Source organism: Strix aluco, chromosome 19, assembly GCF_031877795.1.
Source record: "Strix aluco isolate bStrAlu1 chromosome 19, bStrAlu1.hap1, whole genome shotgun sequence".
Lineage (NCBI taxonomy): Eukaryota > Metazoa > Chordata > Aves > Strigiformes > Strigidae > Strix > Strix aluco.
In genome coordinates, this window is record NC_133949.1 from 4,763,552 (window position 1) to 4,775,590 (window position 12,039).

General features: G+C 43.9%; 1 protein-coding gene across 7 annotated transcripts in view; it reads left to right on the forward strand.

Moving 5' to 3' along the window:
- LOC141932333 (S-adenosyl-L-methionine-dependent tRNA 4-demethylwyosine synthase TYW1-like) overlaps window positions 1-12,039 on the forward strand; it is a 110,867-nt gene that overhangs the window by 10,407 nt on the left and 88,421 nt on the right. For all 7 annotated transcript variants that reach the window (XM_074845753.1, XM_074845756.1, XM_074845754.1 and 4 more), the window contains one exon: window positions 9,222-9,345. In XM_074845753.1, coding sequence (XP_074701854.1) covers window positions 9,222-9,345 — 124 coding nt within the window. The remainder of the gene's footprint in view (window positions 1-9,221; window positions 9,346-12,039) is intronic.

Below are 12,039 nucleotides of genomic sequence, written 5' to 3' on the forward strand. Positions count from 1 at the left end.
TGCTATAGTTGCAGGGGATGCTTATGAGGGTCCTGAACTGGAGTGAAACCTTTCTGTGGGTGCAGATAATGCCTGTGCTTTTGTGAAGGGGATTGCTGGGCATGAAAGCCCACCAGTGTGTGATACAGCCAGGGTGTGAAGGAGGGCAGGGGAGGTCTGAGGCTGCTTCTCTCGGGTGCCTGATGATCCAAGGCTGTGGTGCCAGGCAGGGCTGGATGGTGCACAGCCGGGTGGGTTAAAGTCTGGGTTTCCTCTGCATTTACCCTTCCAGCGGCTTGTTCTTAGGCTGAGAACTTGGGCCTGTTCTCCAGATTGCTTTTAGGCAGCAGCAGAAGGCAGTGGTGGTTCTTAGTGGATTTAATAACTAAGTGGACTTTTGACAGTTGTGGCACACTTTCTCTGTCCTCCAAAGTCACTCTCCTGAAATGTGTTTATCAGATAAAATGTGAAATCTAATGGGTATGTTTGTAGCCTGCAAGACTGCTATTAATCACAGGGACACCATTTCTTAATGTAGATTATCTCCCACAGCTGGGAGATTGTGATAAACTAGGAAAGAAAGATCAATCTAGACTTGTTCCCAGGGAATGAAATGGCTTTTATTAACCTTCATATTTATAAACTGCAGGCGTGAGTAATAGTAATAATAATATCCTAATTTCCTTTAGACGGGTTGGGAAGTAATCAAGTTGGCATATTTTGTTGACACAATTTTGAGATGAATGTTCTTGTTTTCTAAAACAAAAAGTTTAATGATGCTGATAGTGCCATTTGCAATGTAAATACAGGGGAGGGGGGTGTGTGAGAGAGAGCAAGACTGAGGCTGAGTTGACAGGAAACAGAACGTGTCCCGGAGAGCGTGTTCGAGACACGTGTGTCCATTTGCCACAGGGGAGGTTTCCGGGTCCCCTCTGGCCCTCTTCCCTAAGAAGTCACCCTACGTTAGGCGTTGACCTCCACGGGCACTGTAAATCGCACCGCTCGCAATGTTTCCTGAGAGCCCTTTGGGAGCGGGTGACTGCTGGGGAAGACCAAACCTTGCTGACAGAGGGTGGAGAAACTTTTAATGAAGTTGGCTGCAGTTTTATTTGAAATGGGGCAACGAGTGTTAAGGTATGAGGTATCCAAGGTATGAGGTTTACAGACAAAGTGTTAGAGTGTGCAGGAGTTGTCAGCTGTATTTTACCAAATTGAATGGGGCTGGGGCACTTCCCTGTCAGATTTAGAAACAGCTGGAAGTGATGTGCACAGTTAGAACTCTCCAGAAACTTCTCTAACTTTTAATGGGTGGAGGATTCCTAGAGGAAAAACACACTCTTATCTGCAAGAGCTCAGTGTCTGGGCTAGATTCTGACCTCTGCTACTCTGGCTCAGAATTCAGTGTGACCCTACATTTTAAAATAAGCTTTAAGAAATATCCTTTAACTGCTTGGGGACTACTTCTAGCCTTAAAATCTGCAGTTGTCACAGGGACACTTCACCCTTCCCGTTTCCTGTGTTCAAATCTTTCTTCTTTGGACCTTGGCTATTGAAAAGAATTACAATTCATAAACAACATTACAGGAGATCTTGAGGCTTGCCTTTTCTATGTGAGACTTGGGAGTGCCCGGTGAAAAAGAGCAAACAAAGAAAAAATGACTTCAAAGGTAACCTCTGGCTGGCCATTCTGTGTTTGACATGTGGTACGATACTGGCTTCCTTGATGAGCCTTTGTAAAGGGCTTTGTGATCTATGAGTGAAGACTCTTATTTTTGCCCTGGGTGGTAGATCCCATATCCCTTGCTGTTCTTTAGCCTGTTGTAAATTAGTCAGTAAATGGGTAGAGAAGCAGAGCTGAGAGATACGGGAAATTCTGGAAGTCTGAAGTCCCCCCGAGTGTTGCGCTTCCTCTTTATTTGCAGCCTCGTCTTGACCACATCTGTTGTTGGAGATGATCAGGGCTGAGCCTGCAGCAGTCCAGCCCATCTGCCTGCTGTTTCTCACCAATGTTGTGCTGCATTTCTCAGGTGTGTTTTTCCGGTGCATTTTTGGAAGGTTCTTGCCAGGCACATGAGCAGAAGTCCACAAATCAATGCACAGAGTAATTATCTGCTGATGGTAATTGCTGGGAGAAGCGTGGAGGAGGTGGCCTGTTGATGTCATTGCAGTATCCAAGGAGAGAGCAGCACCAGGATGTCCCGTGGGAGTGCAGCATGTGTTGCCAAATAAAGATGTTGTTTGAATAAGGTATTTTGGGGTGCAGTAAAGGTGTCCCTGCTCTGCCAGACAAACAGGACTGGTCGTTCCGCAGCGCGGCTGGCAGTGAGCCTGCCCACACGCAGCCTCCAGCCAAACCTCCTTATCTGCTGTGGCTGCCCAGTGCTCAGTGGAGTTTGTCAGTGGCTCTCACCTGCAGAAGCATCCATCCTCGCCTTGGTCGGTGTGCTGTCCTGGGCTGGGAAGGGCAGCAGCAGTTATGGACCGTGGGAGCTGCTTTCTCTTTCCCATTATGAGATGAGCCACAATTTTGTTTTCTTTCCTGATACTTGGGCTGTCGTAGCGCAGTTAAGCTTTGGCACGAGGAAATGATGTTCCTTTTTGCCACTGGCCTGGCTGGAGCCTCAGTGCCAGCGGCTCATGGCCAGGCAGTCTGGGTCTGTGTCTGTGCCCGCAAGTGCTCCCCGTGTGGGGGGTCGTTCTGACGCGGCTCACTGAGGCCGGGTCCCTGTGAGGGTCAGCACTGCCGGAACAACAGTGGGCTGGTGGTTTTTAAGAGGAGTGTTGTTACACGTCATCCGCTGTAAACAAGCGTGCGGAAGAGACCCAGGTGTGAAGCACGAGGCTTTGCTGGAAAAGCAGCTTGTGTGGTTGTGTGCATGGAAGTGTGCTTTGTGCCCCTTGAGAAGGTGAAGCACTGAGTCATTTCTGACTCTGCTTTGGCCTGTGATTTTGGGAAGTGGGGCTTTGGGTCTTGCGGGGTGTTCTGCAGGGCTCTTGGATATGTCTCAGTCTGTTTCCCTGAGGGACTGGGTTACGTTATCTTACAGTCAGCGAAGATTGATTATGGTAGAAACCAGGCAATTTCCTTCTGACTTTAATAATATATTCTTATGATATTCTTGTGGCCTCTCATCTAATGGTTCTGAAAAGCTGGTTGATGTCTATCACTGAATGGGCTACAGACCAAAACCGTTAATTTGGGTGCTTGGAAGATTGTGTGTAGCTCCCACTCTGGCAGAAGGCAGGTGGGGAAGGGGCAGATGGGGACTGTCCCCCGCAGCTCTGCAGTGAGCACTGACTTGTGCTGGGTGTGAGCTTTGGCAAAATGGTCTTCCTGGGAAGACTAAGCCAGGTGGGGAGTTGTTCTTGGGACTCTTGTGGTCCTGGGAAAAGTGTGTCTCTGCTCAATCCTTTTCCTAGTGCTTCATAACCTGTGTTAGTATTTTATGGTTAGATGCTTTCTTGCATTACAGGAATTCTGAAGCCCACTGAAAGCTAAGGCATTTAGGAGAGCTAGCTGCTGCTTGTTGATGTCTGGCTTGTGTCAGTGCACTGGATGCCTTCCTTTCTGTGGAAGGCACTCAGGGTTTCTAATGCAAAATTAAAAAGCCTGCAGTCCAGCCAGCTTCATTGCTGACAAGGACTTTTCCACAACAGATGCTGCTACTAGGAGATACACCTCTAGCTGATACTAGCTCAGATTGACTGGAGGCTTCTTAAAGCATAAATAATTGCAGAATTAAATTTCATCACACTTTCTTTTTTTAAATGTGTGCATGGCATTCTGACCACTTGAAATGGTGTTGAAATGAAATGCCCTTTTAGTGCTACACTGTAAGGAAAAGAAAGAAATGGAGTGGAGAAGTTTTTTTGCAGAGCCTTTTTTAAAAAACTCTGCAAAATATGGCAAAACATGGTGAAAGAATGTGTGCTGTGTGTGAGAAAGAAGAGTAGACCGAAGTGGAAAATCTTACTGGTTTTAGGCGGGGCATTTCAGGACACTTGTTAAATCATGTTACCTAGATTTTAGTTGTGATTATTTCTTTCTTTTGTGCTTACAATAAAGATGTGAATATATGGCCCAATTTTCAAATATAAGCTAGTTGCTTTTGGGTAGAGACAGACACATTTTTAATTTTGATTCTTTTGTTTCCTTTGAAAATCAGTCTTCTTTATGGTGTGTCCAAAGAAGTTTCCCAAATCAAACAAATGTCGACAGAATCATGTAGCAGTATGTGAAATGGAGTTGTGGTTTAATAGCACCTTGTAAAAACCTTCCCTACAGCAGAGCAGTGCTGTTATAGCTCACTGAAGCAATCTTGAACCCCACTGTAGCCCTGCAGATATATTTTTAGAGTTGTGATCTGGGAAGTTTTTTGTCCTTGAGGATTCTGGATGATGATGAACCTACAAGAAAAATGGATGTTGGTGGAATCATTTGTCCTTCTGCATTTCACAGATGTGCAGTGCCCGTTCAGACTGATTCAGTTGGATAGCAGCATAAGTCTTCTCTGTCATTACTTGTCTGCATGAGTTTGGGTTTTAAAATGCTGTTGTATATGTCCAAAGATCTCAGCATTGACTTTTTATACAAAATAAAATTCAGGATTCTTTTTGTGGCAGCTGAGCAGCAGGTCTGAGTAGCAGCCTTTGGATGGCACCTAGTGCCTGCTGTCTCAGAATAACATGAGGGATCTTCTGTTATTCTACAGCATAGTAAGGTAGGTGTGGATGGAGACTTCCTTCCAGCTTGTTATTGAAATGCACAAAGGTTTCTATTCCAGGAGAAAAAAAATCTCACTTCCAAGTTGTGTGGGTTTTTTCTTTTTTTTTCTTTTTTTTTTTTTGTTGATATCAGTCAGAACTTCTCAGGGGCTTTCCCCATTTTAGGGCCCCTTCTTGAAAACATGTGTCACGATTTTTGCTTTTGATCAAGCCATCTCCTATTTCAGTCATGGCAAGGTAATGGATTGTCAAGTTCCATGTCTCAGCTGTCATGCTTTCAACCTTTGTCTGCTTTTTGCTTCAGTTCAGGCTTTTGTGCTTAACTGGGCAATGATGTGTGGAGTGGGTATGTAGCCTGTGATTATGTAGACTCTAGTAGTTATTTTTAATAAGATTTTCTTGCTGTCGGAGTGTTTGCTGCTTCACCGATTACTCAATCCAAGTTTCCAGGATTCGTCTTTGTGCTCACTTCAAATGCTCAAAGCCATTTTTATTGGTGACTGACAGCAGCTGGAGTATCCCATGTTGCTGTAAGATTGGCAGGGTGTTTCATCCGTGGACTGAGCAAATTGCAGTTCTGTCTCCGTTTGTTACAGTTGGGCTGTGACAGCCAGAGCTTTGTACCTGGAGCAGGAAGGTCGCCACAGTACACTAGCATTCTTCTGCTCCTCTTCTGTTGTGTTTAAGAGTATCTTTGTGGAAGCCTGCTCCCTGTCCCGTTCTTTTTCCATGTGTTAGGGAGGTTGCTTTGTAAGGAAACAAGTGCTGTTCCTGTGAGAGCAGCCTGATGTCTAATCAATTTTCAAAAAAACCCCATGTGGTTCTTGCCTAAGGTGCCTCTGACAGCTGAGCCTGAACTAGGGGAAGAGTTCTCAGCTTTTCTAGCTGTTCTCTTGCCGCTGGAGTATTGCTTCCAGAGCTCTGCTTGGTGGGAACTTTGACTCTTCATTCATGTAACTCATGAACTTTAATACTTCATTTAATGACTCCCCTGGGAAAGTTTTACTAATATTTCTTGCTGCCAAGCAGTCTTTTCCTGATAGCCTTGCCAACATTTTTCCCTTAGCGCTGGTTCTGTTAGTCCTGGCTCCAGCCCCTGATGTATTACAGTTTTCTTCATGTTTGTGCTTTTCATTGGTTAAAAGATCCTGGAGACTTTTGATGGATGAAACTGTAAATCATGACAAGGCCAGGGGTTCCCTCTTGTCTGACCACTGTGAGGTTAGGTAGGAAAGAAGTTTAGTCAAAACTGGGGTATTTTGGATGTTGTTTTCCTTCTGGGAGTAAAACCTTCTGGGGAACATGCTTGTTTTTTTTTTTCCAGCCATAGCACATCAAGAAATAGAGCCATGAGGCTAAAAATGCTAAATTAATTTAGGGAATACTTCTTTGCATGGAATTTAGGTCTCTCTTCTTCAATATTCTCACTCCTGCAATAGTAGTTTGAAGAGTGTTTGGTGTAATAAAATGGAAAGCACAGGGAGATATTGGGCACGTTGACATCCTGGAGAGAACACTTCAAAGAGGAGAAGTGGCAGTAGCGTGGCCTGTTGGTTATATTTGGATGTGGCTGTAGATAAGTTTGGTAGGCATGTTTGTAGGAAATACTTTGAAACACTTGAACTGTGATTTGTCAAAGGGGCAGTGACACCTCTGCCTTAGCAGGGAATGCTGAGGTCCTTGCTTGTGTCTGTGCCCTGTGTCAGATACCCTCTGCTCTTGACCCATCAAAAATGGGCTTCTGCCTGCCTATAAAGTATGTGCTGCCTCTGCCTGTATGGCAGTAAAAGGCAAGAGATTTCTTTTTTGCTTTCACCTGTAGAAGAGGTGATCATAAGTCCTTCCACCTGAGGTTCAGTTGCTTTTATTTGGGTCTGCTTCAATGGCAGTATCAAAAAAAAAAAATCTCCATCAAGCTGCAGCAGGAACTGTACTGAGTCTTGAGGTACCAAGGAATGGGAGTGTAGCCCTAGGTTTTCTCATCTCTGGGCGCTCTCTCATTTGAGAACACAGGCCAGAGGATGACTATTCAGTTTTTAAGCAGTGAAGTATTTCAAGGGCATGAAAAGTTGGCTCTTGTCACTACTTGCTTGATTTGTTATGGAAAGACAGTAATTTGCCTTGGATTTACTACTGGGCTTTCTGCTAAATCACAGGAACTTGAGAAGTTTTCTCTGTGCAAAGTTAACTTTGTTCTCTCCACTCAAACCCTAAATAATAGATATGACAGGTTTATTAAGCAAATAAGTAAAACTCCCAGGGCTGTGAATTCCATTTCCCACGAGAAATATCTGAAGCCAGTCACTTGCCAAGCTGAACAAGTCAGGTATTGCAGTTCAGAGAAAAACAAATGATTGCTTTGTTTACATCAGGATGAAGGGAAGGAAAAATATTATCATCTCTGAGGGGAAAAATGATTATTGAAATGTGTTTCTGTCCTGCCAGTAAGGCAGTTTTACTTGTTGTTCTTACGTTTAGGTGCTTTTTTCAGATATTGCAGTAACAAGCACAACAGGCAGGTAGAAATGCAAACCCTTTAAATTCAGAAAGACTTTTTTTCTGTAACTGAAAGCTGTCTTGGATGGGATGTCTCATTGTACTTAAGTCAATCACTGCATTTTTAATATCACGATGTGTTCCATAATGCATATTTAGTTGTTCTGGGAGAATTGTAGAGCAGACGGGCCAGGATGTGTCCACTTGTAAATCTGGTGTAGCGTTTAGCTTTTGAGTAGCTAACAAATCTGTGCTAAGATAGTGCCTTTCCTTTTTAAGTGGATGGCTGGGCCTAGTTCTCAGTTAACTGATAGTGTGTGGGAGGAGAATCTCTTTATTTAAGGCTTAAAATCTTCATTTTTTAACTATTATCTCCTTTTCTTTTGCGTGAAGCTTTTCCAGTAATATTAATATTTTGCTGTTGAAGCATCTTGCTGATAAATGAAGATCAAGTCTCAAGAAATGAGCTTGTAAACCCAACAAATAAGTACTTAACTTCTGTGAAAGGCTAGATCTATTTTGATGCGTTATGGAAACCAATGAAATCCTGCCTAAAAACTCAGCAAACTGAGAGGAAGTAGAAGATGGCGACAGCTTTCTCCTTCAGTAGGGACCACGTTGTTTTACTGGTCATTAGAAAATACCTTCCTGAACAACCTCCCTGAAACCGTGAGCAAAGTTTTATTCAAAATGAGTAGGAAAGCTAATAACCTCTGTCCCTAAATGTTTTGCTTTCCTATTCCCTTCTCAAGTGCTTATTAGGAACTCTGTTTTGTCCTTGAACGCCTGAGACTGTGTGTGCTTCTTTTGTGTTGGTTGGTTTTTGTTTGTTTTTTTTTTTTTTTTTTTTTTTTTCTTCCGAGGCACCTTTATTTTCTGAAATTTTGTTCAGGTACAGAAGAAATCTGTCTGTCTAGGAACAGCTAGATTACTTTCCCTGTTTGTGAAGAACACTGTCAAGTCAGGAGCACTGGTTTCCTTAGTGATGCGAACAGTTGGTGGGTAGACTCAAACTGGAAGCATTTGTATGAACTTCTTGATGTCTTTGGCACAAAAGAGGCTTGGATGTGAAATAGCCTCAGTTTTGTGAAAACAAAATGTCCTCTGTTGTTTTTTGTTGTTTATCCGTAACTCCTTTAATATTTCAAAAAAAGCCATAAAGGACTGACAGATTGCAAGTTACATCAAAGTAATTATTTACACTTTCATGCTTCTTTGTGCAGCCATGAAACAATAAATACCCTTGAAGTCTCAGAAGTGACACTTATACAGCGGGGGATTCACAATTTCTTATGGGCTAGGGTTTGCTTCTCCTTGTAACTTTATGCTAATACGTGATATTCCTGCACTTGGTTTTAAGTAAGCTCCAAGGGCTGAACTGTGTCTAAAAAACAGCATCTGCTGGAAGCTTCCTGTGTCTGGAGTTGGCTGTGGGGCAGGGGGGGAGCAGCTTTTTCTTGCAGGGCCTTTGGTGATCACTGAATTTTGGTGGTGCACACGGCTGCTTTCTTAGGTGACTTGCGGAGAGCACAACTTCTGCTCTGAAAACTGCTGGGCTAAGTCATTGTAGTGATGTGGTTTTCTTCTCTGACCTGTCCCGAATAACTGCGACAGTAGCTGCTTGTCACTCCAGCAGTTGTGTGTCAGGAACAAAATGCTTTATTCCCTCTGGTTTATGCTCTGGAGAGAGATGTGCTTATTGTGCAGTCATGAAACACTTGGGCTTAAATCCTGGGGTCCCTCTTGCTCTGAGATTGAAATACCTTGTTTCTTACAATGTTCTAGAGAATTTTATTGCCATGTTAGTAGAACAAATCTAGTGTGTTGTGGGTTTTTTCTTTTTAAATTTACTGTCCTAAATTACTGAAGGGTCAGAGCCTGATGCAGTTACATGAGTGCAAGAATTCATGTGTGGGCACATACATCGGTTTTAAGTTTAGCAGGTCTGTGGCTGAACCGTGCCGCAGTGTTTAAAACATGTTCTTGACTCTAAATGGTTGTAATTCACTGTCTTTAAACAGAGAGAACGTGAGCTCGAGGAAGGAGATATTGGAATGAGCTTGACTCAAGAGAACACTGGGAAGAAGGAGGAGGGTGAAAGAGAGATGGTAACCCCAGCTCTGAGAGAAGCGCTCACAAAACAAGGTGAGGTTCTGCAAAGACCAGATGGTGGACCCGGCTTTGAAATCTTCGTGGTAGACTTTTAACAGAGCGAGTGAAAGATGCTGTTCTTTGTTAAAGATACTGCTTTGGACCCTCAGTCTTGGTAGGCTCTAACCAGAGGCAGGACAGAGATTAGGTAGGGGCTGTTTGTACCTGATTGTTGTGGGGGAAGGATCTAAAGCTGGGTTATGTGTCTCAGGGTGACACATGCTCTAATGTGTGGAGACTGCATCAGACTTCACAGGGTTTAATGTGTCTGCTAAGGCAGCTTGAGAGAGAAGATGATAGTCCCACATGCCTCTAGCTCCCAGAGTGTAGGTTTCTCAAGGAATATTAAAGATCAGCTTTGCATCTCTGTTTTGCATCTTAGTCCCCTGCTTTTATTTCAGTTTTACACTCTGATTTTGTTACTGAAACTGTATTTCCAGAAAAGGAAGTAGTTCAAACTAACTTTAACAATCCATTAGGTGAATCACATCAGTGGCTCTTCTATGAGCTGTAGAGAACAGTTTTAATGAACTTAACACCTTTTTTAAAAACAAAGCACAAGCATGAGCAGAGCCAGACTGACAGCCCTGCAGTTCAGAAGCCTCAATTCTGAGTGGCAGAGCCAGGAGGAGGGTGATGGGAGCTTCCCTATGCTGCTCAGTTGGAGACTAATGGGAGTTTAGTCTAATTTCTTTTATCTCTTAGGATGAGAGTGCACTTGGTTTTCTTTCTTGCTAAATCGATAGTATCTCTCCTGATGCTTCTGAAAATGCACTTCTGGTTATTACAGTGGAGGCACCTTGCGACAGAGCTGGGCTCTGAAGTTTTAACCACGTCCTCTGTGAGTCCAGCAGCTGTGGGATCCCAACACCTTTGCTCCCCAGCGTCTCAGTCATTCTTCTGCCTGAGCTTTTGTAGGTGGCTGGTGCTGTGTTCTGCCCATCAAGTACCTGACACTTTTGGTTGTTGGGTTTTTTCATTAACCTTAGCACATCTATAAAATAAAGAGCCATTCTATAAATTCATAGTCTGAAGGAATAAAGCAAAACCTTAGAAAGGGGTGGCAGTGACTTTGCCACCTCCTCATGTCACAGAATCCCAGAATCATCTGGGTTGGAAAAGCCCTTGAAGCTCCTCCAGTCCAACCATGAACCTCACCCTGACCGTTCCCAACTCCACCAGATCCCTCAGCGCTGGGTCAACCCGACTCTTCAACCCCTCCAGGGATGGGGACTCCACCACTGTCCATAGTGGTGCTGCTGCCAACTGGGACCAGCAGAGGGATTGTAGGAGGCTGGTTCAATACATCTTTTCAGCTTCAATTCTGAAGGCTGTGATGTGGTGGCAGTTACACTGCAGCATGCTGCAGAACAGCTGGAGCACTGTTACAGCTTTTTTTTTTTCATTGATTTATTTAGTTACTGCTGTCCATGTTTGATCCAGAAGTGTAATTGCTCTGCCTGCAAGGGAGTTTAGGGAACAGGTGGATTTGGTTAGCAGGCCTGGGGGACTGGGCTGCAGGAGACATGGCTGTCTAGAAATGGGGTGTGGGGAGGTAAAAGCATGATGTCTGCTGCAAGTGCCATGTTCTGGGAGGGTAGAGGGGCTCCTGACTCCATGGAAGGGTGCACCGAGTCCCCCAGACATCTCAGTTTTGGCTTTGGGACACAGGAACCCTAGATGGGCTGTGGAGACTGCCTGTGGTACTGACTTCTGAGAGGGGGGCAGCGGGTGGTTCAGCATACTGCCCTGGCTTTTTGTGGTGCAGGGCCCTGTTGTGCTGTGGGAGTTGCAGGAGTGCTTCGCAGTGGTTCGCTTTCTGACCCAGTCTGTATTGGTTTGGTTTTGGGGAGTGAATGAAGCTGTGCTGTAATACTAGTATCTAAAAAGTGGTCATTTGGAAAATGTAAACAGTGCTGGAGGGAAGGTCACCTTCCTACCATAATTTTTTTGACACAAAACAAGCTCCCCAGAGAACTCAGGATTTCCTTGTGATTTTCCAGGGACAGGAATTCATTATGCAGATAAGTAGGTATGTATTTTCCCTTCCTTTGACATTCAGGGTAGTGCCAGCATTGGATCAACTAGTAGGATCTACTTACATAAAGCTGCAGTTTCAAAGACTTAAAACTACTGTGTCTGTATTCCTTGCAGTTAGAACTGCCTCCTACTGGCACAACCTTCCCCTCCCTTTCCTCTGCTGCTCACCTAATTCTTTAATGGTCACTCAACAGTGAAGAAGAGAAGCCTTTCTTTTTTCACATCATATAACATTTTTTCTGCAAGTAACACACCAAGACAGGCTTATGTGGCTATAAAAATAAAACAACTCCCTCCTTCCCTCAGCACCATTCCTGCCAAAACAAGTGCAATGTAGTCAAAAGAATGTAATTTATCTAGCAACAACTAGTTGCTTTGGGTGGAAGTTCAGTGTCTTTAAGATTATCCCTGAGGCACAATTAGCCCAAGAGAAGGAAAAACCAGTACTAGTGATTCAGGAGAAAGCTGTTCTTTTAAATTATAGTTGTGTAACAGAAGTTTGCCTTTGAACAGCATCTCTTCAGACTGTTACAATGCTCACTCTTAATTTACCTTCCTTTAAGTAAACTGAATATTGCTTAAACAATGTGGTTTTTAGCACTGGCATTGCATTTCAGCTAAATGTAGCCTCACCTACTGCGTTGTATA